This window comes from Periplaneta americana, chromosome 11, assembly GCF_040183065.1.
Source record: "Periplaneta americana isolate PAMFEO1 chromosome 11, P.americana_PAMFEO1_priV1, whole genome shotgun sequence".
Taxonomy (NCBI): domain Eukaryota; kingdom Metazoa; phylum Arthropoda; class Insecta; order Blattodea; family Blattidae; genus Periplaneta; species Periplaneta americana.
The window spans coordinates 174,945,682-174,969,717 of NC_091127.1; the positions used below are offsets into that span (position 1 = coordinate 174,945,682).

At 36.4% G+C, this 24,036-nt stretch overlaps 1 protein-coding gene across 1 annotated transcript; it reads right to left on the reverse strand.

Annotated features, from left to right (window-relative positions):
- Positions 1-465: 465 nt before the first annotated feature.
- LOC138709622 (aspartic protease Bla g 2-like) lies at positions 466-22,892 on the reverse strand. The gene is made up of 9 exons (XM_069840522.1): positions 22,735-22,892; positions 16,189-16,237; positions 15,902-16,013; positions 13,949-14,064; positions 11,679-11,878; positions 7,604-7,726; positions 6,375-6,528; positions 5,860-5,955; positions 466-834 (listed from the first exon to the last, which is right to left on the reverse strand). The coding sequence occupies exons 1-9, from the start codon at positions 22,797-22,799 to the stop codon at positions 688-690; spliced, it is 1,062 nt and encodes a 353-aa protein (XP_069696623.1). The 5' UTR covers positions 22,800-22,892; the 3' UTR covers positions 466-687.
- Between the last annotated feature and the right edge of the window lie 1,144 nt (positions 22,893-24,036).

A 24,036-nucleotide genomic window follows, 5' to 3' on the forward strand; every position in this document is an offset into this window, starting at 1 on the left:
CAGGTACAATAAAAATTGCAGTAAAAATAAAATGATGTCCTGTATAACACACATTCTGTTCATAAATAATTCTTCCATGACGGGTATTAAACCCAGGTTCACTGCTATTCACACAGTGAACAGCCATAACGATAGCGAAGGAGAATTACTGTACATAGTGTCCATCCGAGTGGTTATGACGCGTTCCTGCTGACCTCTCTGTAAAACCTTGTGGCTAAAATCATTTCCTCTTTCGAATTGAACTTTCACGTAATATTATAAACTGTTTAAAATAACTTAAAGAAAATTACCACCTTAAGTAAATAATATTGCCACGTGATTTCCCCGCTCTTCGATGACCTTGCGACATAACCACTTGGACGGACAGTTAATATGAATTAGTTAGTGTGACACTATTCATTTCTTAATTGTGGATTGAGGTTCTGGGAATAATTGGATTTTGAGGGAGAAATTAAGTTACTCATGAAAGGAGAATGCACATATATATTGTTCCTTCACCATGACACAGTTGTATACAGTATTGTGCAGTGTAAAACGTGAGTCTCAATTACACACTTCCATTATTATGGCAAAGACAGTAGTTAGTACGTTGGTCCATATAGTTATTTGATCGTTTATGTCCTGGTTAGAAACGATTCCAAAGTTGTTCCTGAGGTCAAGCCACAGTGTATTTTCATTGTATTACTCCTACAGTTCTTCTACGGATTTTGCAATTCCCATGCGATTATTGTCGGCATCGAATTCTCCATAATAGTTGTCAGTGAAGAAATCTCCAAGATGGATAACATCATCTCCTTCATCTGAGTCTTGGAAACCCGAGTAGCACACATCTCCCTGCAAATCGAAGTATACATGTTAAAATGGAATAGTAATAATATTTCAATAAGCCTCATTTTAAAGTGTTGCATTATTAGCTTTCCACACTGTAGACTGGTGTCTAATCTCGTCGTGTTCAAGTGAAATGTGTGATGGAAAAGAATGTTGTTAATGTAGATGTACTTTGAATACACTCGTTACCACTGCCCTCATTTCAACAAGTCTCCATCATCACGTCATCATGATCACTTTGAAGGGAACCGTCTGACTTCTGTGACCTTAGCAATGAGAAGTCCAGTGTTTGGCCACAGATCCACTGGAAACTGATTATTTGTATAGAGAATATAGCGCACATCACGGTGCGGGGTTAGTACTTTCAGTTTCTAATTATAAGAGTAGCTTGACAGCCGAGTTTCGTTTATTTATGTATGTATGTATGTATGTATGTATGTATGTATGTATGTGTGTATGTATGTATGTATGTATGTATGTATGTATGTATGTATGTATGTATGTATGTATGTATGTATGTATGTATGTATGAACACTACAATTGGGCGGTGGCAATGATATATAATATACAGTGCTAAAGCTAACCCATTATTAAGTTGATTGAAGCTGCAGAAATCTGTGACAAATTTAATCGTACTACCACTTCATGAACTAAGATTTAATAATTAATAATATAGAACTTATGGTTCATGAAAACATTTATAATAAACAAAATGAAATCATGAATTAATTAGCAAAGTTATATAATCAACCAACAAACAATCACTATTATACTTGCTTCTTATTTATTTTTAACATTAATTGCTGTCCACCCATCCCATCTCACTTACAATCAACTCAGTATTGCAAATCAGGAAATGCAGTAAGGTATTGACTATTCTGAAATAAAGGAATCCTAAGGTTTTGAGGTTAACTTAAGAATTTGGAGTGAATACTTCAGTTTGAAAATGTTAAATATCAGTTATGTCTGAAAGCAGAGCAGACAAACGATATTCCATACAGAAACATTAAAACCCCAAAACACACATTGAAAGTGCAGAAGTAGCTACTTCTCAAGTAGACTAGAAAAAGATCTTCTTCTCTACAAATTGGTTGCTGCTACTCCGTAGCTGTTGTATTACGACTGGTTTAACATGATGTTCCTAACATGTTTGAAGAAGCCAAAAACCGTGATTTTAAGATATTTATACTGTATAAACATAGACTGAAATAAAATGTCCTTGTGCGATAACACTACGTACACATTATTTTGAGTCCTGCTATGAACATGTTTTAACTCACATAACGGACGTTAAAAATATACTTTGAATCTTTCTATAAAGGATCTTTGTGTATGCAAGAAGATAAAAAAAATTACGCAATTGATATATCTAGACGTAACCTACTGAATTTTCTGGCACAGCATCGGTAGTGACGTGTGAAGTGGCCTGACCGAGGCTCAGGATAATGACCATCCGAGCCCATCTTATGCCAGTAACATCCCAACATCGTGTCTAGTGTGAAATTCAATTTGGGCTGTTACAACAACAACAAAAATCACACGCTCAGGGTCGATCGCAATATATTTTAATAGTCATCACAGAGTCAATTTACTAGTCTCCTAAAATGGCACAACTCATGCTGCCTGTGGTTTGCTGTGGTTTTCCTAACACAAAATGTCGGGATTAGCTCTAAAAGAAATTGGCCACAGATACACATCTCCCTCTCCAAACAAGTTTGAACGTTTTTCCAAATTGAAGCCTTCGAAGTAGGATCCTTGAATTCCGCATACTGTCTTCAGGACTTCACAGCGCAAGGGATCGGATCCCTTCTCTTGCGAGGACTGCGGTAGTCCCACTCGATGTACATCTTCGGTGATCCTAACCTGTTGCTGTTCTGGCTTGCTTCTCCCCCGGCTCGGGGCTCACATGTTCAGTCTATTCAACTCAAATTCCCTGACAAGAATGCGTTTTAAAATGTTTTTCCTCTCATTTCCCCATTGTCAAAGATGTCAATGAATTGGGTTATTTGACCTGTTGCGACCTCACCTCATGTGAGCTGAGATAGCCGTGGTGAGAAATACACTCAGGGACAAAAAAAAAAAACCGGACACTTTAATATTTGCTGGTATTTTGCAAAACATTATCTTCTCATACAATATTATGGTAGCCATCTGTTGTTATGGAGACGTGTATACATTCTTGATTGTTTTTTGTTTTATAAACAAGCCATTACAACCAAATATTCCAATTTTGCTTTCGGAGTCTCAGCTATAACAATTTTGTCTCAACCATTATGTACTTCATTATCGTTATCATTCGTTATTTCTTTATTTTTACATTTCATGAGTTTAAGTGGGGTTGTAACATTTATCTTAAAACAAGCTGCGACCTGAAGATGTGGCTCGAGCTGTAGCCCTTTACGATGATGGACGCAGTGTACCTTACATTGCAAATGTTATGAGTATGGCTAGAGGCACAACCCATGATGCCATAAAACGGTATAGAGAGACCCTAGAATATACCAGAAGACCAGGTTCGGGTCGCCCAAGAGCTACAAATCCAAATGAAGACAGGTACATGGTGTTGAGAGTTCTTAGGGAGCGCAATACGCCAGCTACTAGTGTAGCCCAGCAATTTGTTAACATGCATGGACGCCCAGTTTCGTCCAAAACAGTTAGTAGGAGGTTGAAAGCAAGTGGACTGATATCAAGTAGACCTGGAACTGGTCCCAGACTTCTCAGGATGCATCGAGTTGAACGGCCGCGTTTTGCAAAAGATCACAGGGATAGGAGAAATGGACAGTGGAGCTGTGTTCTGTTCACCGATGAGTCCCGTTCCAATCTGTGCCCACCTGATGGACGTGAAAGAGTTTGGAGAAGGAGGGGAGAACGATTTTCACAGTGTTGCATTTCCGAAAATGTGCCGTATGGAGGTGGTGGAGTGATGGTTTGGGCAGGAGTGTGTACGGATGCTCGTACAGAGTTGGGTTTTGTTGAAAATGTAAGACTAACAGCTGATAGGTATATAAATGAATGTTTGGCTGATCATGTTGTGCCATTTGGCCAATTTGTAGGCGATAATTTTGTTTTAATGCATGATAATGCACGGCCGCATATTGCCCATGCGGTCGGAGATTATCTCCAAGAAGTGGGAATCCATGTTCTTCCATGGCCAGCAAGGAGTCCAAACATGAACCCAATTGAACACGTGTGGGACATGCTGGGACGGCGTGTTAAGAATAGACGACCGAGACCAGAATCGTTACAAGAGTTGAGGCGAACACTTGGCGAAGAATGGGAACTTATTCCTCAAGAAGACATTGCTAACCAAATTGAGAGCATGCCAAGACGTATGGATGCAGTTATTCAAGCCAGAGGAGGTAATACCCGTTACTAAAAAGAAATTTTAATGTTTAAGGGACAATAAAATGAAAAAAGAGTTAGACCAAACGATGCCATAGCTATACGCCCTTTGTAATATTTTGTAAATTTTCTCATCAGAGATTTTTTTTTTCAAATGTTGTATAAGGTGCTAAATGAAACATTATTTGTTTAAATGGGTTTTGTTTCATTTTGAAATAACTGGCAACAAAATACAAGCAAATATAGAAGTGTCCGGTTTTTTTTTGTCCCTGAGTGTACTTCTCTGGTGAATGAACATTAAACAATTTAGTCCTTATTCGCTAGGTACAAGGCTTTACCTAGGGCCTGATTGATAACCTTTAATATTAAAAACATACCTACTTGTTAATCTCAGCAAGATTTAAGTCATATGTTAATTATCGAATGATCAATATGAACCTCAGAAGAATTAAAATCTTGGATTAATCTCTATTGAAAAACTGCTCTTCGTCTCTCTGCATTTTAAACGTTCTCCAAGGTGAAGTTTTGAATCATTAATAGAACGTCAACTATAGAAGAAACAAGTACTCTTATAGTAGCTGTCCCACGCGCCAACATGACGTCACACTAATGTAGTGTATGAAGAACTAACCTTATTCCCGTACGCCCTGGGACAGAATACGGTCCCTAGTAATTCGTATTTAAGTTCTGTAAATAAGATATAGCAGCAGAAAACAAACATGAACGATATGTGTCAGAAATGCTGATGCACAACGAATTACCATCAATTTTCTCGGTGAGGAAGGAACCAGTGGTTTGAAATTTGTAGAAGACTTTCAGCACAGTTTCAGTAAAATGGTTTCCTTCGTTCAGTATCCTTAGACAAGTGCATATTGTTTAAAGATGGGAGCACTGCGGTTTGTATCATGTCACATCCTGCATAAGTTTCGGTGAATTCGCCAGGATAATAGAATAAATACCAGCATTAGTAAGAATTGTGCAAAATGGATGCACATAGATTTTATTGAAGTAAACTTTGTTCCAAACATCCCTAGCGCTACAATTAAGTGTGTCACGAGTTCCTGGATAAGATTGTGACAACCGATGATGCTTGGGAATGTCAATGAATTCCTCAAATCAACATTTCTAGCAAAGAGGGAAACATTTTTATTCGTCACCACAAAGAAGAGTTAAGGTGAAATTAACCGAGAAATAGTAAATATTACGATTTTAGTGACGTAGATATTAACCGATCAATTTCCTCTTAGATAAACAAACGTATATTATTAATCTGCTCTTTTTAAGGCAAAGTGAGAAAATCACTAAGGTCCAGAACACGTGAAAAATTGTCTGAAGGTATCATCTTCCTTCATGACAACGCCTGATCTCAAAGCACCAGTATCACAAAGATAATCTAACTGAACTTGAATGGGAAGCGCTGCCTGTAGGCCGTATGAATTCCAATGCTAGCAACTATCTGTTATTTTGACCAGTGACAAAAAAGTTTTGAAGGTAACAAAAAATGTGATGAAAAAAGTGCAGACATTGCAAGAAAATATGTTCTGTGAAGTCGCTTCCAGACCAGAAATGTATTGTTAAGGGTCGGACTATTTTGAAAGATAATAATGCCTTGAATTTTTCTGTTTTATGTGATGCTTATAATGAAATAAATTTCGGGTCAAATTTTACGTCTCCCACAAAAAACTTACGTTTTGCTGAATGTGGTATGTTGAGCTGATGTTATGGGCAACACCTCCGATGGTGAATGTGACTGATGGCACATTGTCGAGTTTATCGCAATCGAACTGAAACGAAAGATCGATGTCTTTACTAATCCACAAATTAATTAATATTAGAAAAAATTACACTAAACATTACTTCCTGAGATATGTAGTGGAGTTTTATCGCTGTTGAAATATGTGGAAATTAAAATTCAAAGTGCATATTCAAGTTAGGAACAGAAAGTGTCCTATTTCATAAACTCGAAATGATTGATAAGTAATTTATTTTCAGGCTTTGATCCATCAACAAGTATAATAAATTTATTATTAAAGTTAAATAAGAATGATATTAGGACTATTTATTATTGCAATAAGATTTTGATTAAATTCTGTCGAGATAAAATATTTTATGGATTAAATTATTAATAAATCTACATAACTGAGTGTATTAGTATGTATTTCTCTGAATTGGAATTAGGTTTGAGGTACTTCATAATAATTACCACACATAGAGTCCTGGCACCCTTAACTTTGTTGCTGCATCCCAGAATATTATTAATTATCGTAATCAGTTTGGATGGACCAGTTATGACGTACTTGCTTGAGTCAACAAACGCCAACTTGTCTGTTGCTATCACTTCATTTCCAACACTGACGCTGTAAAACAAAATTATGTAAGTGAGTATAGCATATAATAATGTATTTATGTTTCTAATAATATAATTGTATGTGTATTAGGGTGAAATCTGATGCTTATAAAATCATGCAGCTTACTTCAATATGGTGTAATAATGCGAAGGAAAGTAAAGAACTGTATCTGCAAAGTATGTAGTATAAAAGACAAAACTTAAGCAAGATTTGTTGATCAATCAACTTTCATCGATGCACTGTTTTACCACCACTCGATTAGGCCTGCGTTCTTTATTTAAGTAAGTAGATTACATTGATATGGTAGGATTCACATTAGGCGTGTGATCACATTCACATTTCTTGAATCTCATTTACTTGTATGTGCTGATATTGAGACTATTTATCTCAAGTTTGAACTGCATTACTACATTGTCATAGTTTATGAGTTTCAAGTAACAGAGAACGCGCTTTAATTCATCGCTAATTACATCGAGATAAATGCAGATTGTATAATTGCAGTGCATATGATTCTGATGTTAGGGGCTGATCTGATAGTACAGTTGAAATCCTCTTTGATTTGGTAATTAGAATTATTTTTCAGTTCTCTGACTTGTTTTTAATATCAGTCATGCAAATATTGAATAATGTTAACGAAAGCGAAAGTTGCTTATTCATATCTTCTTCTTTTGAGAGTTTGATGTTACTCTTTAATTATATCCGCTATTAATTATAGTAAATAGTCTGAAATGTTTCTTGATTCTGAGTTTCAAATAACTTTTGCCTATCAAGGTTTTTTTAAACACTAACTAGTCCACATTCTTTCACTCTTTAAAATCATTCCTGTTTTGCTGGACGCAGTGGTTGATGTTCTAATGCTACATATGTTTGTCGCTAGACACTGTTCGCTTAGAAACTATAACTCTCCTATCGCATCCATAGTGTACGTAAAGTTCATAATGTAATGTATGCATCTACTTATTTGTAACTTCAAATGCAAATTGTTTAGGATAGTGAGCTGTATGGATATTGTTCTCAAATACTTAAACTCAAAAGTAAATGTATATGTCGTAATATATGCCAAATTTTTAATCAATTTACTCACCTGTCCACCTTGAAGTTCCAGCTTTCATTATCTACGAAAGGTACGTAAGTGAATTCGCCTGTGTAGTAGGCAGGTATTGTGCCTCCGAGCACCAGAACTCCGCGGTGCTGTCCGTCGGGATATCTGAGGCAAGAAAGAAATTATGCAAAATAGTGAACAACTAGATTAAGCTGTGAATATTGTCCTCAAATTGATCTCTTTGTTCCCTACGAACAATATCGTGGAACAGTTGTGTATTTATTACGAAATCGACCTATGGATTTGTATTGCACTTGTGCTGAAGATAAACTATGTTCAGGAAGGAAAAAAAGGGGAAGGGAAACTCAAGTTTAAGTATGGAAGAACATGGTAATGATTTCGGAATTTCCACTTTCGTTTTGTCTAATCTTTGACAAACATTATGTTATACATAGGTTGGATAAAAAGTTATGGCAACACTGCTGTCACGCGACGATGGTGCGTTCGAGAGCTGCCAGCTGTGTGGATATGAACAAGGACTGTTAGATGAGTTAGTGCAGCCAGCGGCGACATTACTCTGTCAATCTACTGCAGTCTGTAGAACGTTGACTTTAATATTGATAGTGCGGGCGCCCTAAGACCACGTTTACAAAATTAGAGCAACGTTCCTGGATCAAAATTGAAGTGACACGAGGTCGTAGTGCAAAAGAATGTTTTCAGGGACTGCGTGAAGCATGTGGCGATGCAGCGTTGCCACATCGCACAGTTGCACGATGGGTTAAAGCGTTTCGGGAAGGCAGAGATGCCGTTCAGGACAACCTCCATAGGACGACCCCCCGTGGAGGACAACACAGTTCAACTCCTTGCTTCCCTGTTGGATGCTGATCGTCGATGGACTGCTCGTGAGTTAGCAGCGGAAGTCGGAGTATGTCACAAAACTGTGCTCCACATTCTGCAAGACATTCTGGGTTACCACAAAATTACAGGGCGTTTGATACCCCATGAAATGACCGAGGTTTAACAAATGGCACCGCTATGCAGTCCCACAGGCCTTGTTGGACCGGTACCAAAGGAAAGATGACGACTTTCTTGGACGAATCGTAGTTATGGACGAAACCTAGGCTCGCTCATACGAACCAACCAAACTTGAAATGTCAATCAAAGGAATGGAAGCATCCAAGTTCTTCTCGTCCTGAGAAAGTGCGCCCTACACAAAGTGCTGTGAAGGTGATGTTCATTGTGGCTATGACATTGATGGCGTAATACTGCACCACGCTGTACCTCAAAGGCAGATGGCTATTACTGCAGGTTCCTGCAGCACCACCTTCGTCCAGCCCTCAGGAGAAAACGACGACACTTGGTGGTACAGAATTCCATCATTCTTCATGATAATGCAAGGAGTCACACCGCTGCTGCTGTCAAGGACCTCTTGCGCCGCTGGCAATGGGAGATTCTGGAACATCCACCGTACTCACCCGATATGAGTCCATGCGATTACGATCTTTTCACCAAAGTGAAAGAACCACTGCGAGGGACCCGGTACAATACCAGAGATGAACTTATCCGTGCTATAGGGCGGTCAATACGGAACATCAACAAAGATGGACGCACAGATGTTGTACGACGACTTCCAAACATTTGGAAAAAAGTAATAAATAGGGGGGGGGGGCGACTATATAGAAGTTACGTAAATGTTGTATCCTTGTGAATAAAGCCATGTCAGAAATATCGAACTGTTGCCATTACTTTTTATCCAACCTTAGTATTAGGCCCATTTTGAAATGATAAAATAGCTACTACGATGATAACATACGTATTATTGACATAAGATACTGTAGCTTGGCCGATCATAAAATTCTGCGCGATAGACCAGGTAAGGCCATTTGATACTGCTAAGGATGAGAGGGGTGTATGGGTTAGTCGCTGTGTAGCTGCTGTAGATTTCACTTCTTTTTCTTGAGCAAGTGCATAGTATACTAACCATTGTAAAAACATTAGTACCGTAATGGACCCAATTGTAGTTCAGTTGCTGATAACATCGATTCATAGGGTCATTCATCCTAAGAGCCAGCTGGCTAGTCTCTGAAATTGAGACAACTCATCCTGCCTAAGGTTTTTCCGTGGGTTTCCTAAGGCGCTAAGACAAATGTTGGGATGAGCCCTAAAAGAAATGGGCCACGGACCTGCATTCACATCCCCATGACCCCTTAATTATTCTTAATTAATTAATAATTACATCTATCATAAATCAATAAATCAATCGACCTATTACTTAAAAACCAAATTAGCTAGTCTCTTATATTGAGACAACTCATCCTGCCTAAGGTATTTCCGTGGTTTCCTAAGGCGTTAAGACAAATGTCGGGATGAACCCTAAGAGAAATGGGCCAAGGACCTATATGCCCTTCCCTATAAGTTCCTCTTTTTTCTAACAAACAATTAATGCCCTAGTTCAGAGTTTATAAAATTATTAAATACATGTGCAAGGTCACTCATGTAGTCGCAATGCGAAAGGACAGGGAACCTTTCAATTTGCAGATTCAGAATTCACGGCGTCTCTCCTGGCGGTCTTCACCTGCCTTGTCATCGAACAACAGACGACAGAGTCTTGTCGACTCCTCCTGTACTGCGAAATGACACAGTTCATTTCAATGTGCAGATTTACACCAGCCATCTCCTCCTCGTCCCGTCCCGTGATCATTTTGTTCACATTTCCGTCCCCTCGCGTATGTGGTACCTAAGAGGTTACGTCCATTTTCGGTTTTCCCCTTCAAAATTTTCTAGAGCTCCTTCAGTGGAGCAGCGTAACCCTGAGTGAGACTAGTGGCCAACAGGCTTGGAGCTCACATATTTAGTTTCTTACAGCCCCGAACCGCTTGCAAGAACGCGTTTTTCGTACCTTTTAAATTTGTCCTCCCATTTTTTTTTTCGTTGCTGATAAGTTGAGCTTTTTTCTTCGTACCCTCGTGGTACAAATATGTAATGCACTGATTATTATAAAAACATAAATGATGCGCGTTAACTATAAAAATGAAAGGGTGTATGGCATAATCATAATGGAATTGTTAAGGAATAATTACATTAATTTCCGTGTTATTTTCTGACTCGTGCGTAATTTGCTAATTATTACAAAAATATATATGTATTGTAAATGAACAATACCTCCTCTGAAAATTAAATTAAAAGATTTAGTGCTCTATATTCAAACACGAGAAGGGATAGCGAACGTGTACAGTTGATCTAGGAACACCAAATCACTCAAAGTCCCTCAAAAGAAAGTAGCTCAAGTTTTCGGTGTCTCTGAAACAACAGTTTGACGACTTCAGGAAGAATAAAAAATATTGTGTCTGTTGTAGTGTTATCCTTTCCGACCTCCAATCAAATTATGACAAAAAGAAGTACTAAATAAAATGTTGACACATTTAATGGAGTAATTCGACGTACAGCGAACGACTTCTACATTAGGGATAAACAGAAATACACCTTGAGAAAACTCTGAACATACGGAATGGAATGGAAGTTTAAATGATACGAAGGTGATCGCTTTATTTCTGCATTTCAAAGATTACATATAAAAGTACAAGTTTGGATTCAAGAGTGATTCCTTAGTACGTTTGTCAATCTTCATGCGTAACATTGGTAACCGTGTACCCGTAGTGTTCATATGTCGACATTTTCTGTTCGGCCAGAAGTCTTGTCATTAATGGGTGAAAATGTGTGTAATATGGGTTCAAAGAAATGGTCAGGATGAAATAAATAATTTACATTATTATTCTTTTTGTTATGAAGAGAAGAGGTGAGAAGTGCTTCTTACTGCAGTAGGTACGAGTATTAATCTAGAAGACGTTGAATTGAGAGTTGTTCATTTTAATGGCGTACAAGAAATATGAATTTACGAAAGTGGTGCATAATGAAACAATCACTATCCAATGGATATGGAAAAATAGAATGCTCGGGAGTTGTCAACTCAATTATTGAAAAAAAAAACAATGAAGATAAGCGGGATTTGGATATAAGGTGTGAACCTCATTTTTAAAGAGAAAATTGATTAATTTACTGCAAATTTATAAAAGGAGCTATAGCCTACATAATGGTTATTTGAACGTGAATCACTCACCTTCCGTGATGGAATGAGAACGAGTTGGCAATATTGTCTTGGTCTGCGAAATTTTCCATAACACTCGGCAGATCAAAGGCAGCCCTTCCAGATTTTGGGCGTCCCAATGCAATTACACCATCAGCGCCCAGAGCACATACATCAGTTGATATGTCATCTGCTAGCAAGAAGCCTTGGTTCGTAGCATTCAGAGTGCTTATCTAAATCAGAAAATATTACTTTATTAAAGTGTAATTGTATTAATACTGCAGGTTGCTACTTGAATCACTTTCTATTCTACTTTACGTCCATTTCCAGATACACAGTTCGATTGAATTCTCGTATATCGGATGAGATTCTTTCTCTCTGACATACAATTAGTTAACGTATTTAAAAATTATTCATATACTGTATTTAAGTTAAATGTAAGATTCAGTGTTAGTGCGGTAGTCATTCGTTGCATGATGGGAGCATGAAATATTGCGTGTAGTTACGAGTAAGTTAACAACTTGAATTAAGATTATATATCTATTTTAATTTCGCAAATTGTCATAAATATATCAGAAGAGTGTGAAGTCCATTTTTATGAGAGACTGAGCTAGTTTCTTTGTCCACGGTGTACGGACTGAGGGACTTTCAAGCGAAATGCACAATGACATAAGCTTTTAGACAAGGATTGGCTTAAAATATAATGATAGGTCTCAAGCATAATCATATCATAAAAATTTCCAAATGGACTGAGCGAGTTTTTGGATCACACTCTTCAATGAATCTGTTTTTGAATCGTATTGATCTAGTAACAGTGTGTGTAATGTCTATTTCGTCTTGTTATACTTAATACCTTCAATAGGCCCTTCACATGGTGGTCTGTTCTAATCTTTACTGTAGTTCTCAGCTTAGATCTTAAGCTTTTTGTTTCCTATAATATCATTTTCTCTGTTGCCACCGTCCAAATTTTTCACACAATATGTTAGAATATCGTTTACAATATCGTAGGTACTAGTAATATGCGTTACAAGAGCAGTATGTTGAAGTTTTCATGTTCGAGGAAAAGTTTGAAAAAGCGAAACGAAGTTGAGTGTTTACTATACTCCAGCAGGCCGTGATATACGTCTGTCTTTCTTTTTCCTCCAGTCTATAAATGCGAACTTAAAACAAACGGTAAGGTTATGTAATGATTTAGAGTTTACTTAATTTTTGCAAATATTTAAAAACAATAATTAACAGTGCAATTTAGGTGAAATTGCAGTGGTAAGTCTCCAGTTTATAATTATTAATATATTGAACGTCTCTAAAAAATATGTTAAAAGCCTAAAGCAGTAAAATGAATATGTCACTTAAGCGGTAAGAAGAGGGAAATTGTTATGTGTGTTAGGTTGGGAATACTGAATGTGGAATTTTAGACTTTCCGCGGATTGGTTTTGTGCGGAAACCAAGCAAATACGCACGATTTCGCACAAAATTAATTCAGATTATTAGCAAATAAATATCTGTCCATGAGAATTACCCTATCATGATAATATTTAAAATTCTTTACACTTAAAAAAATAAGCAAAATATTCACAATTGAAGACCTCCACGGAAAAATAATGTAACGTCAAACAAATGAAATACATATGTGGCTTACATGGAAACTTAATTATGAAGCATTCATTTATGACCGTAAATAATTGCAAACAATAACTGAATAAACTTGTATCCTTGATTAGTCAAGTGGCTTTGCTTGTAAATATGGCCCTCAAGAAATATGTCCTGAAATCATTTTCTTTTCTCCAAAAACGTTTATCATAGATTTGTTGGTTACACCCTTATTCTAGGGAGGTCTTAAATTGCAGCAGAGTTTATGTTTTCGAGTGCACTTGGTTTGAAAGAATTTCTTGTTATATTAGTAAAGCCTCAAATATCGAAAAGTCAATAAAAATAAAGAAGTGAGTTAATATATTCTCTTGGAGAAATCAGAAAGCTTTTAAAACTAACATAGACCATATCAAGAACATTGCTCACACGTTTTAATTAATTATCTGTATATATGAATGTAGATTGGTTAAATTTATTTGGCTACGAAGTGAAATAGGTAATAGTATCTACCAAGGAAAGAGTATTGGAATATAAAATTATTCATGATCGAAAACACACTGTTTGGCTGTTATTAGTAATGTAAGTAGCGCCAGTATGACGTCATCTCTTCTTGTGACATTACGAAGATAGATCGTCTCAATTTTCACACATGTATAAGATTATGCTAGGAATTAGCTACATGAAATGCAGAGCAAATTCAAAATGTTACTTACTGCGATGTAGTCGTGGGCTTCCGATCCGCTGGCATAGCCACTGCCGAGAATTTTTACGGATGCCACGTTATTTGATACAGGCTGATTGGAGTAATATTTGTGTACGTTCACACAATCTGAAATCATACCGTTACTGCTTGAATACGTTGCTTACAGAAGGAACAGTTGATATCCTACTGGATTGAAGTAAGTAGTGTATGCCATAGGATTTTCTAATCATTATCCTGGTTCTAGGTTGCGTGTTTGAAAATTGTACACTTACATCTTTGTTTCTTTCAAAAACAGACAAAGTCAGTCTCAATTTCAAAAGTGGTTATTGTAACCTTTAAGTATGTTTTAAAGTACTTTAAACTAACATTTTTAAGTGAAGATCTAAATTATTTTGTTAATACAGTTACCAGTATGACACACAAAAGTTTTCATACTTTATACCAGAAGTTAACATAATCAAAACAAAAATAATGCTCTACTGACAAATAATAAAAATGGCACTTGTCCGTATTTGATACCTACTAGGCTTCTCATATCTAATATTTAAAATCTTGAATGACTTTCGGTTCTTTAATACATTTTATACTAAAGTCTAACAATGAGGGAAATGGTCTTAAAAACTAAAAAAATATTGAACAACGAATGTCATGTTCTGTTTTACTTTTAAATTGAGTTTCCTTGATTGGTTGTTTCTGCAATGAACAGTTTGTGAAATGCAGTCGTTATTTATTTAATCCTAGAAGTTAATTGTTTGACATAATGTCAAAGCTCAGTCCTAGTGTCCTTTGAGACTGAAGGGCTGCCCTACACATTTTTAGTGTCCGTTCCTAAACAGTTACAGTTACTCTGTTGTTTAGTCAACTGTCCGAAGACAAGTCTGAACCTCACAAGTGATACCAACAAGGCAACTAGCCCAGTAGATAATGGGGTAGGGTGGCCAGTTCCTTTCCCCCTCCAATGCATACATCGCCGACTATCTATATAATATTACCCTAATCAGGCTTAAGATGCTTACAAACAATTGTTCTTCCTATGACCTAAAATTATTTGAAGCATAGTAGGCCTACTTTGAATTTCATTATGTCAGAATACTTCAAATTAAATAAAAATATAAAATTATTTTATATTCTATAATGATTTTATATAATGCAAATCTAGAAAGCATATGCAAAATGCTTTGCCTGCTTTGTTGAAGACCACAGACTTTGTACTGAGCTTATTTAGATGGTTTTCGTATTTGATAGCTGATTGTTCGATGAACTGCCTGAAGATAGGTTTGAAACTCATAAAGTGACACCAAAAAGGAATAACTTATAAGACAACTAAGGCAGGAGATGATGGGATAGTGTGGCCAGTTCCTTTCCCTCTACATTGCCGACTAGCTACATACACTAATCAGACTTCAGATGTACGTATACAAGCACTTCTTCTTGTCTTGCACATATCGTCAAATGAGATGTACTGCCTGATAATAGATTTACTCGTACGTATCAGCCAGAACCTCAATCAGAAGTAGATATTTGATTAACACTATTACTTTGTGCTTTTCATATTTACATAGAATTATATTTATCTCTACTATGGCTCAAGCGGCAGCATTTATGACTAGAAATCTAGCGATCTTGCTTAAGGAAGTAGTGTAGCTATATACATTAGCCTATTTGTTGTCTTATGTTTGTCATGTATCACCTCATACGGTGGTCCTGAGTATTCTGATTAAAATTATCAATGAGTGGTAATAGTTCCTCGGTGACGATAATAATAATAATATAATAGTATAATATAATAATAATATTATTATTATTATTACTATTATTATTATTATTATTATGAACGAAGTTTAATTTTAAGACATACTTCAGGAAAGAAATAATTGATATTGCATGGATTTTATTAATGTGTTCTTTAAGGAACAATAAAATGCATTCGTCCAATAGAAATATAAGATTAAATGAAACTTACTGCAGCCGCCGCTTACACAGGATGCCGAGGGAACAACCGTTGTATATGATGACGTATCGAAGATAAATAGAAAGTACTGGTTGCCAAGTTGTACCGGTCCAACGTATTGTGTCTGAAAAAGTTAAATAAAGAATGGAATATGCGAGAATATAATATGTTAAAGTTTAGATGAATATAGCTTCACATTTTGTGACATAATACGTGAAATTTATCACAAATATTAGGGTACAATATATGTATATGTAGCCTATAGTTTATGCATAAAATAACAAAATACTGTTTCTTACATTGATGTATTCTTCTACAGGCTCGCGTTTCTGCAGAGGAACGACGACTCTGAAAATTGGAAGAAAATAAACGACGTTAATTCAAAAGTTGTGGCACTGTAAAACTTGTGAAAAAGGTTATGTATTCATTCAGTCTCTGGTTCATTTTTTTATTCATTCGTCCAGTCTGTGTATTACTATAAGACATGAACAGCGCACTCTCGGGTTCTTACTGGTTGTCATCCCCTCGGAAATTCTTGGACTCATCTCGCCAAATAACATACCGATTTACCCATTTAATCTACTCTAGGAAACGCATTTGATACAGCGTCGTTAACTAAGCGTTTCAAAAGGAAACAAATGGCGTGAACCTAACATGACTCGTGACCGAGCGAGTAGGCTCAGACGGTAACATTTGAGACTCGCATTCGAGAGGCCCCAGATTCAAACCCCGTGACCGGTCAATCTGACTGGGGCTTTTCATTCTTTCCCTCAGTCACAAAGGCAAATGCCGGATTGGAAATTTACATATCTTGGTTCATTACCGCCTAAATCACCAATATCAAAATCTAAAATCAGTTACATGAATATTTACAACACACAATAGAAACAGGAACTCAGCAATAGTAACAACGGCCTACTGGTATACCCACAGATGCTAAACACGCGATATGACCATAGGTGTTAGAGTTTGTATAAATAAACTAAAAAAAACTCATTTTGTTAGTACGTTTAGCTCTATGAAATTGATACAATGTCATATTTAATTCTTTAATGTCCCCTAATTAGTTATTGGACATTTTAATGAGGTATAGTTCTGTCTCCAGTAACACTGTATACAATCCAGGATTGGCATGATTTTCTCCGACCCGATAAAACCCATCTGAAAAAAAACCCGTGTTTTTTTACTAGGAATGTTTTCTTTAATTTACTTAAACAATTAGTATTCTAATAAAGCTGCAAGTTGTATTAAATCTTCTTTTACTACCACTTCCAATTATTTTTATTATTTTATGCTCGACCATGCCGAAATGTAGTAGGCCTAATTATACACCTGATAGTAGCCCTTTAATGCACCTCATTAAAGTACACCTATTCATTAAATTTCAGGTGTTCAGTCAATGACAAGTCACCTTTGTACCGTTATAAAACCGCAAGTATCGATTATTCTCGGATATGCGATCTAAAGACAATTAGCGAAAAGTCACGGAGGCTGGAAATGCAATACTGTCGCAGAAGTTTATGTTCTGTTACTATAATAATTAGCGTTAATTGTAAATAATATTCAAATAAATCTCGTTTTTCAATTCTAAATCAATTTCCAGGTTATATCAAGCCTAATGTTCATGTTACTCTCTAGATTTTATCAAGGTCGTTCGTTCCTCGGAAAAAATCAGTACTTTCGCGTCTGCGCACATCTCTCAATTCAGGTCAGTTCCGCTCCTCACTTACATAACCATAATATGAATACTTACGAATAATTTCAAGTTAGAAATATGGTCGAGCATAAAAAGTCGTATGAAACAATTCAAACAATGGGCCTCATCAAATGCCATTTTGTGTAAGTTTCTCGCTGTTAAATGAAAGTAATGCTTCTCAGGCACAGTTAATGCAATGAAGACTCTGTATCTTCATGTAACTGTTGACTGGTGACATTTATTATGGAGAAGTGAAGGATTGTTTATTCGTGTACAGTGATTTAAGGGGAGGCAGAGGTGAAATTTTCGAACAAAACTGAAGAAAAAATGAAAATTTTTTTTTCCATTTTTATTATCTTTATTTTCATATTCCGATGTTAATTTTTGATTTTGTGCCCTTAAAAGTATGAAATTAAAACCAAGATACTGTATTAGGCCTACTATATTATTCCCATAATAAACTAATACTTATCATTATTTATATACCTTCTCTGAACATATAAATTAAAAGAAATATTGAAAATTTCTTACAATATGGTGCATGGAGCATTTTATATCAAACGATACCAAGTTTTATAAAATTATTAATATTCACAGAACTATTGTATTTACAAAGTTAAAACTTCGTATGTCCATTACTAATAACATACTTAGTATCCATGATCAATTTCAAACAAATCGGATAAATTTTGTGGATTTTGAAATATTCACCTCTGCCTCCCTTTAAAAATGTTTGTAAGTTTACTATAATATAACGTTTTAGGTAAAACTAGGTATGTAACTCAATTTTATATTTTCAGGTTGTTTCAATAGTGAGAGGAAATTTTAGTTGCTCATATTTTCATTATTTTCTACAAAATCTTGAAGTTCTTGCTCTGGCAGATTACACAATAAATGAGTTTTTTGAATCACCACCCGCTGCCATTACTTCATCGTGTTTGTCCACGATTTTGTTCTTCTACAAGTGACAACCTCTCTTCAGTGGTTTGGTGATATCTTGTTGCAGTCCACAACATTGAAAATACGATCATACAGTATTATATAGCTCTGTATCATTGTTTCCCAACCTGTGGTTCGCGAACCCACACAGGGTGCGCAAAATATTTCAAGGGGTTCGCCAAAACTTTTCCGTAATGGTACGTTCGGAGGTTAGGCCTATTACTGTTTCCTTCATATCTGCGGCATTGTCATAATAATAATAATAATAATAATAATAATAATAATAATAATAATAATAATAATAATTGTTATTATTATTTTTATTTAAAAATTAAATTAACCCTATAATGCCCCTTATTACATACGTGTAACATCGGGAATTTATCACATTATTTCTACAATAAATTAATATTTACCACAAATGTCTGATTTACAGTTATGTAACAACGTTAGGAATGCATTTGATTTCGCTACAATGGAAATTTAGTCTGCCAGCTTCTTTGTGTTCTAACAATACTAACAACAATACCGCGACCTGACTAAGGAACGGTTACATGGCGGCCAGGCCTTTAATTTTAGATGTTAATGTGGAATTTCACAAACTTATATTTAGTGTTCGCGTAGGCTTCCGCGGCTGGTGTTCTACCGCGTTGTCTTGGTGTTGGTGGCTGACGTTTCGATGACCACAACACAGCGGTCGAATCGTCAGCCACCAACACCAAGACAACGCGGTAGAAGCCCTGAAGCTTATCCACACACCAAACTTATATTTAATTTTGTATTTTCAACAATAGCCTACTTCTTTCCTTGTGGCAAATGCAGTATGTTGTCAGTTGTGTATAAAACTCGTTTCCGTTCACATTAAAATGGATAACTGGTTGAAAAGTGGAAGTTTGAAAGAGAAATAGGGTTTAACAAAATCGCAAGTTGATATTGTGTCAACAGGTCATTCAGCTTCTAGTGATGTGTGTCAGTCCGAAAAATGTGAACCGTGTGTAAAGAAAAGAAAGTACGATGATAATTACATTAGGTTTGGATTTTCATATATAGGTGACAAGGACTATCCAAGAGCACAGTGTGTTGTTTATGGCGACATTCTTGCTAACAATAGTCTGAAACCTTCTCTACTTAAACGCCATTTGGCAACTAAACACCCCACCTACGTAAACAAATCTGCTGATTTTATTACACGAAAAGCTAACGAATGGAAAAATGATTTAACCCTTTCTAACCCAAATTAAATTTACAAGCAATCCATGTTGAAACAAATAGCTGTATTAGGACCAAGTTACGGGAGTGGCAACATTTGAAACAAAACTATATTGATGAAAATGTATTGAAATAGAAGTTATGCAGCAAAATTTACCTTCATATGTAACACACAAGTATATAAATGCTATAAAGTTAATTACTGTATTGCCATATGGTATCTATAGGTAAGAAAGGGTTAACTACTTTTGTATCCGCTGCAAACAGTTACAATGAGAATGCTCTTGAAGCGTATCATCGCGTTAGCTACAAACTGCTAAAACTACAAAACCTCATTCAATAGCTGAAGATTTAGTGCGGCCATGCATAAATGATATAGTACAGTACATGCTTGGAGAATCTTTCACAAGAAAGTCAATATGGTACCATTGTCCGACAATACGATCAACCGCCGGATTAAAGACATGGCAAATTATGTCGAAAATGAAATTTTGGAAAGAGTTCGTGCCAGTTCTTCTTTGCGATTCAACTTGACGAATCGAGTGATGTTGCCGATTTAGCCATTTTGTTACTTTTCGTACGTTATATTACTGGGGAGTCTGTAGAAGAGGAGCTACTATTCTGCAAACCCTTAAAAGAGAGAACTACGAGAGGAGATATATTTAAGTTAACCGACGAATACTTTCGCGAAAATTCAATAGACTGGACTCGCTGTGTAGGCATTTGTTTAGATGGTGCGAAATCTGTAACAGGGTGTTATGCTGGGTTTGTTGCCAAAGTGAAATCGGTAGCGCCGAACGCTTCTTGGACACATTGTTGCATTCAGAGACAGGCTCTTGTTTCTAAACGCATGCCCGATGGATTGAAATGTGTGCTGGACGATGCAGTGAAAATAATTAATTTTATTAAGGCTCACCCTGCAAATTCCCGCATCTCTGCAGTCCTTTGTGAGAAAATGAGAAGCATTTATAAGTGTTTATTTTCTCACACTGAAGTTAGTTGGCTATCTCGAGGTAGAACTATTTCCAGACTGTATGAGCTTAAAGACGAAGTTTACGTTTTTCTCACCAGCCATGCCTATCACCAGCAAAGTGCATGGAAAATGAAATCTAGCTTCAGACTGTAGTTTATTTGGCAGACATTTTCTCAAAAATGAACAGTTTAAACTTATCTTTGCAGGGGTCAAATATAAACGTTTATATTGTGCAAGACCGTATCGAATCATTCATTAGAAAACTTAATTTGTGGGAAACGTGTTTCAATAGCAATCAAACCGAGTGCTTTGATAGCCTTCACGACTTCCTGGTGGAAAATCATCTTTCTTTGGGCGAAAATGTTAAGAATATGGTTAAAGAACATTTGAAGGGACTTGGAAAAACCTTCAGAGAGTATTCCCCTGCTATGTCCAATAATAACAATTGGATTCGCAATCTCTTCGAAGAGTCAACAATTTTAGAATCCACATTAAGCATAGATGAAAAAGAGCAGCGTTTTGAAATTTTCACTGATTTTCAGTTACATAAAAGTTATAAATCTCTGTCATTAATTGGTTTATGCTCGACCATGCCGAAATGTAATAATTATACACCTGGTAGCAGACCTTTAATGCATGTCATTAAAGTACACCTACTCATTAAAGGTCAGATGTTTCAGCCAATGACGACTCAGGTTATAACTGTTCAGTCAATGATCGTTATAAAACCGCAAGTATCCATTATTCTCGGATATGCAATCGAAAGAGAATTAGCGAAAAGTCACGGAGGCTGGAAATCCAATACTGTCGCAGAAGGTTATGTTCTGTTACTATAATAATTAGCGTTAATTGTAAATAATATTCATATAAATTCAATTTGTCATCTCGTTTTTCAATGTCTAATTTATTTTCAATGTTATCTCTGTAGGTTCTTATGGCCTAGCAAGGTCAATGTGGACATCTGTTCCTCGGAAGAAATCAATACTTTCGCGTCTGCGCACATCTCACAACATACGGGACATTGCTCCAGGTCAGATACAATAAAATTAATAATATCAAGTTAGAAATATGGTCGAGCGTAAAAAGTCGTATGAAACTCGCCTATAATGGTAATTAAGAAGCTCGTATGAAAATTATGAAACGAGCGCAAGCGAGTTTCATAAATATCCATACTCACTTCTTAATTACCTTTATTATAGGCTCGTTGCATAATGTACTATTTTGGTTGAGTTTAAAGGAGTTCCCAGTGTTAGCGAATAAAGCCATAACGACTTTATTACCCTTTTCATCCACATATTTGTGGGAAAAGTCGGTTTCTCCATATGCCTATTTAAAAAATAAATACAGAAACAGACTTTGTGCTGAAAGTGATTTGAGACTTTATTTAACTTCAGTGGTTTCTGACTTCAATGCTCTGTGCCATGGAAAGCAGGCGCAACCTTCTCACTGAATTTCAAGGAAGAGGTGAGTAATTACAATGAAAACTTGTATTTATTATTGCAACTGGGCCTACATGTTGTGTAAATTTTAAGCCGTAACTAGAGTAACTCTACGTTTTAACTGTTGAGGGTTAATTTAATTTAAGGTTATTAAAGCTTTTGCTTGGAATTAAATTTTATGCATGTCTACTCTATGCATATATTTAAAAATCAGTGGTTCACGTAACTCAGATTGTTGTGGAAGGGGTTCGCTAGTCGAAAAAGGTTGGGAACCGCTGCTCTATAGGAACTATTCTTCCTTTAACTCCAAGGGACAGCGTTTACTACATTAAGTTCTAATTAGATAACATTTGGAGATGCAATGACGGACTCATAGAATTAAGCATAAGTCCATAGTTTTGGATATTTTCGATCTAAACTTGACGAACATGTAAGGATTTTGTTCGTGGATCTACAAATAGATTAACGGTTACAAAGAACCAATACTGATACCGTAGACGAGATTCAAAGACATGCCCCTAGCTTCCACATAATATTAAAGCTACGTACGTTGCCAATGCGTACACCGAATGAATACAATGATACTTACGGGTCACACAAGACAGCAGAAATGGCTGCAAGAGCGACGAATGCCGACTGAATAAGGAACGTCATGCTTGTGGCCCCTCTGGGAAGTGAACGACGACTTCAGAGAAGAACTTTGGAATGACAAGTGAGGCGGCTATTGCGGTGCTTAAATACTGATTCATTGACTTTAAAAAGTCATTTTTTTGTCATTAAAGGTGAAAATTGTCAGAATTTACATCGAATGGCTGAAGGTTAGCAAGTCTTCAGTTACGGTATGGAAAAACTCGAGATAGCCTCCATTTCATTGAACTGTAATCACAAGTAACGTGTTTTAAAACTGTTTCATGATATGGAAAGATAAAAGAAGTGCCTTTCATGTGTAGACTAGCATTGTTTAGCTTGGTTGAAAAAGTGTTCGCATGTAGTCAGTTTATATCTTCAGCTGATGACTAAAAGTGAAATTAAATTACACAAAGTTTAATATTTGAGGAGAAAAATTCGCTCCGGCGCCGGGGATCGAACCCGGGTCCTTGGTTCTACGTACCAAGCGCTCTGGCCACTGAGCTACGTCGAATTCAATCCACAGCACCGGATCGAATGTTCTTCCTTCAATGTTTCCCTTTGTGGCCTGACTCCAAGTTAGGCATATATGTTGACTATATGTCTAGTGTCAACTGCCATTATACTAGGAGCGCACTCAGTTGAGTGCCTTATTTGGCCGGGATTCCGCAGTTATGATGCACTGCTAGCTATGAGAATATTATAGATTTATTAATTTGTCCTACAGAATAATCTCTGTAATGTTGACAATTAATATTTGAGGAGAAAAATTTGCTCCGGCACCGGGGATCGAACCCGGGTCCTTGGTTCTACGTACCAAGCGCTCTGACCACTGAGCTACGCCGAATTCAATCCACAGCACCGGATCGAATCTTCCTCCTTCAGTGTTTTCCTTTGTGGCCTGACTCCAAGTTAGGAATATATGTTGACGTATATGTCTGGTGTCAACTTCCATTATACTAAGAGCTCCGGAGCGAATTTTTCTCCTCAAATATTAATTGTCAACATTACAGAGATTATTCTGTAGGATAAATGAATAAATCTATAATATACACAAAATTTGATTAGGAAATATGATTCCCAAGCTCTTCCAGGAGACTGTTGGAATAGTACCAATTTAGAAGGGCTATAGTTTTTCCGAATCCCAATTAACATTTCATTATCTACTTTATCTGTCTCATAATAACATTTTTTGCTGTAACCTGCCAGCTATACGTGATAGTATTACTTACTTATGGCTTTTAAGAAACTCGGAGGTTCATTA

What these genes read in the sequence shown, in the direction of transcription:
- LOC138709622 (XM_069840522.1), bottom strand. Translation starts at nt 22,799, where the DNA reads ATGACGTTCCTTATTCAGTCGGCATTCGTCGCTCTTGCAGCCATTTCT. An exon ending in CTGTGTAAGCGGCGGCTGCA is followed by an intron (nt 14,065 to 15,901) that starts GTAAGTTTCATT and finishes GTATGATTTCAG; the next exon opens with ATTGTGTGAACGTACACAAA. An exon ending in GTGCCAGGACTCTATGTGTG is followed by an intron (nt 5,956 to 6,374) that starts GTAATTATTATG and finishes CTTTCGTTTCAG; the next exon opens with TTCGATTGCGATAAACTCGA.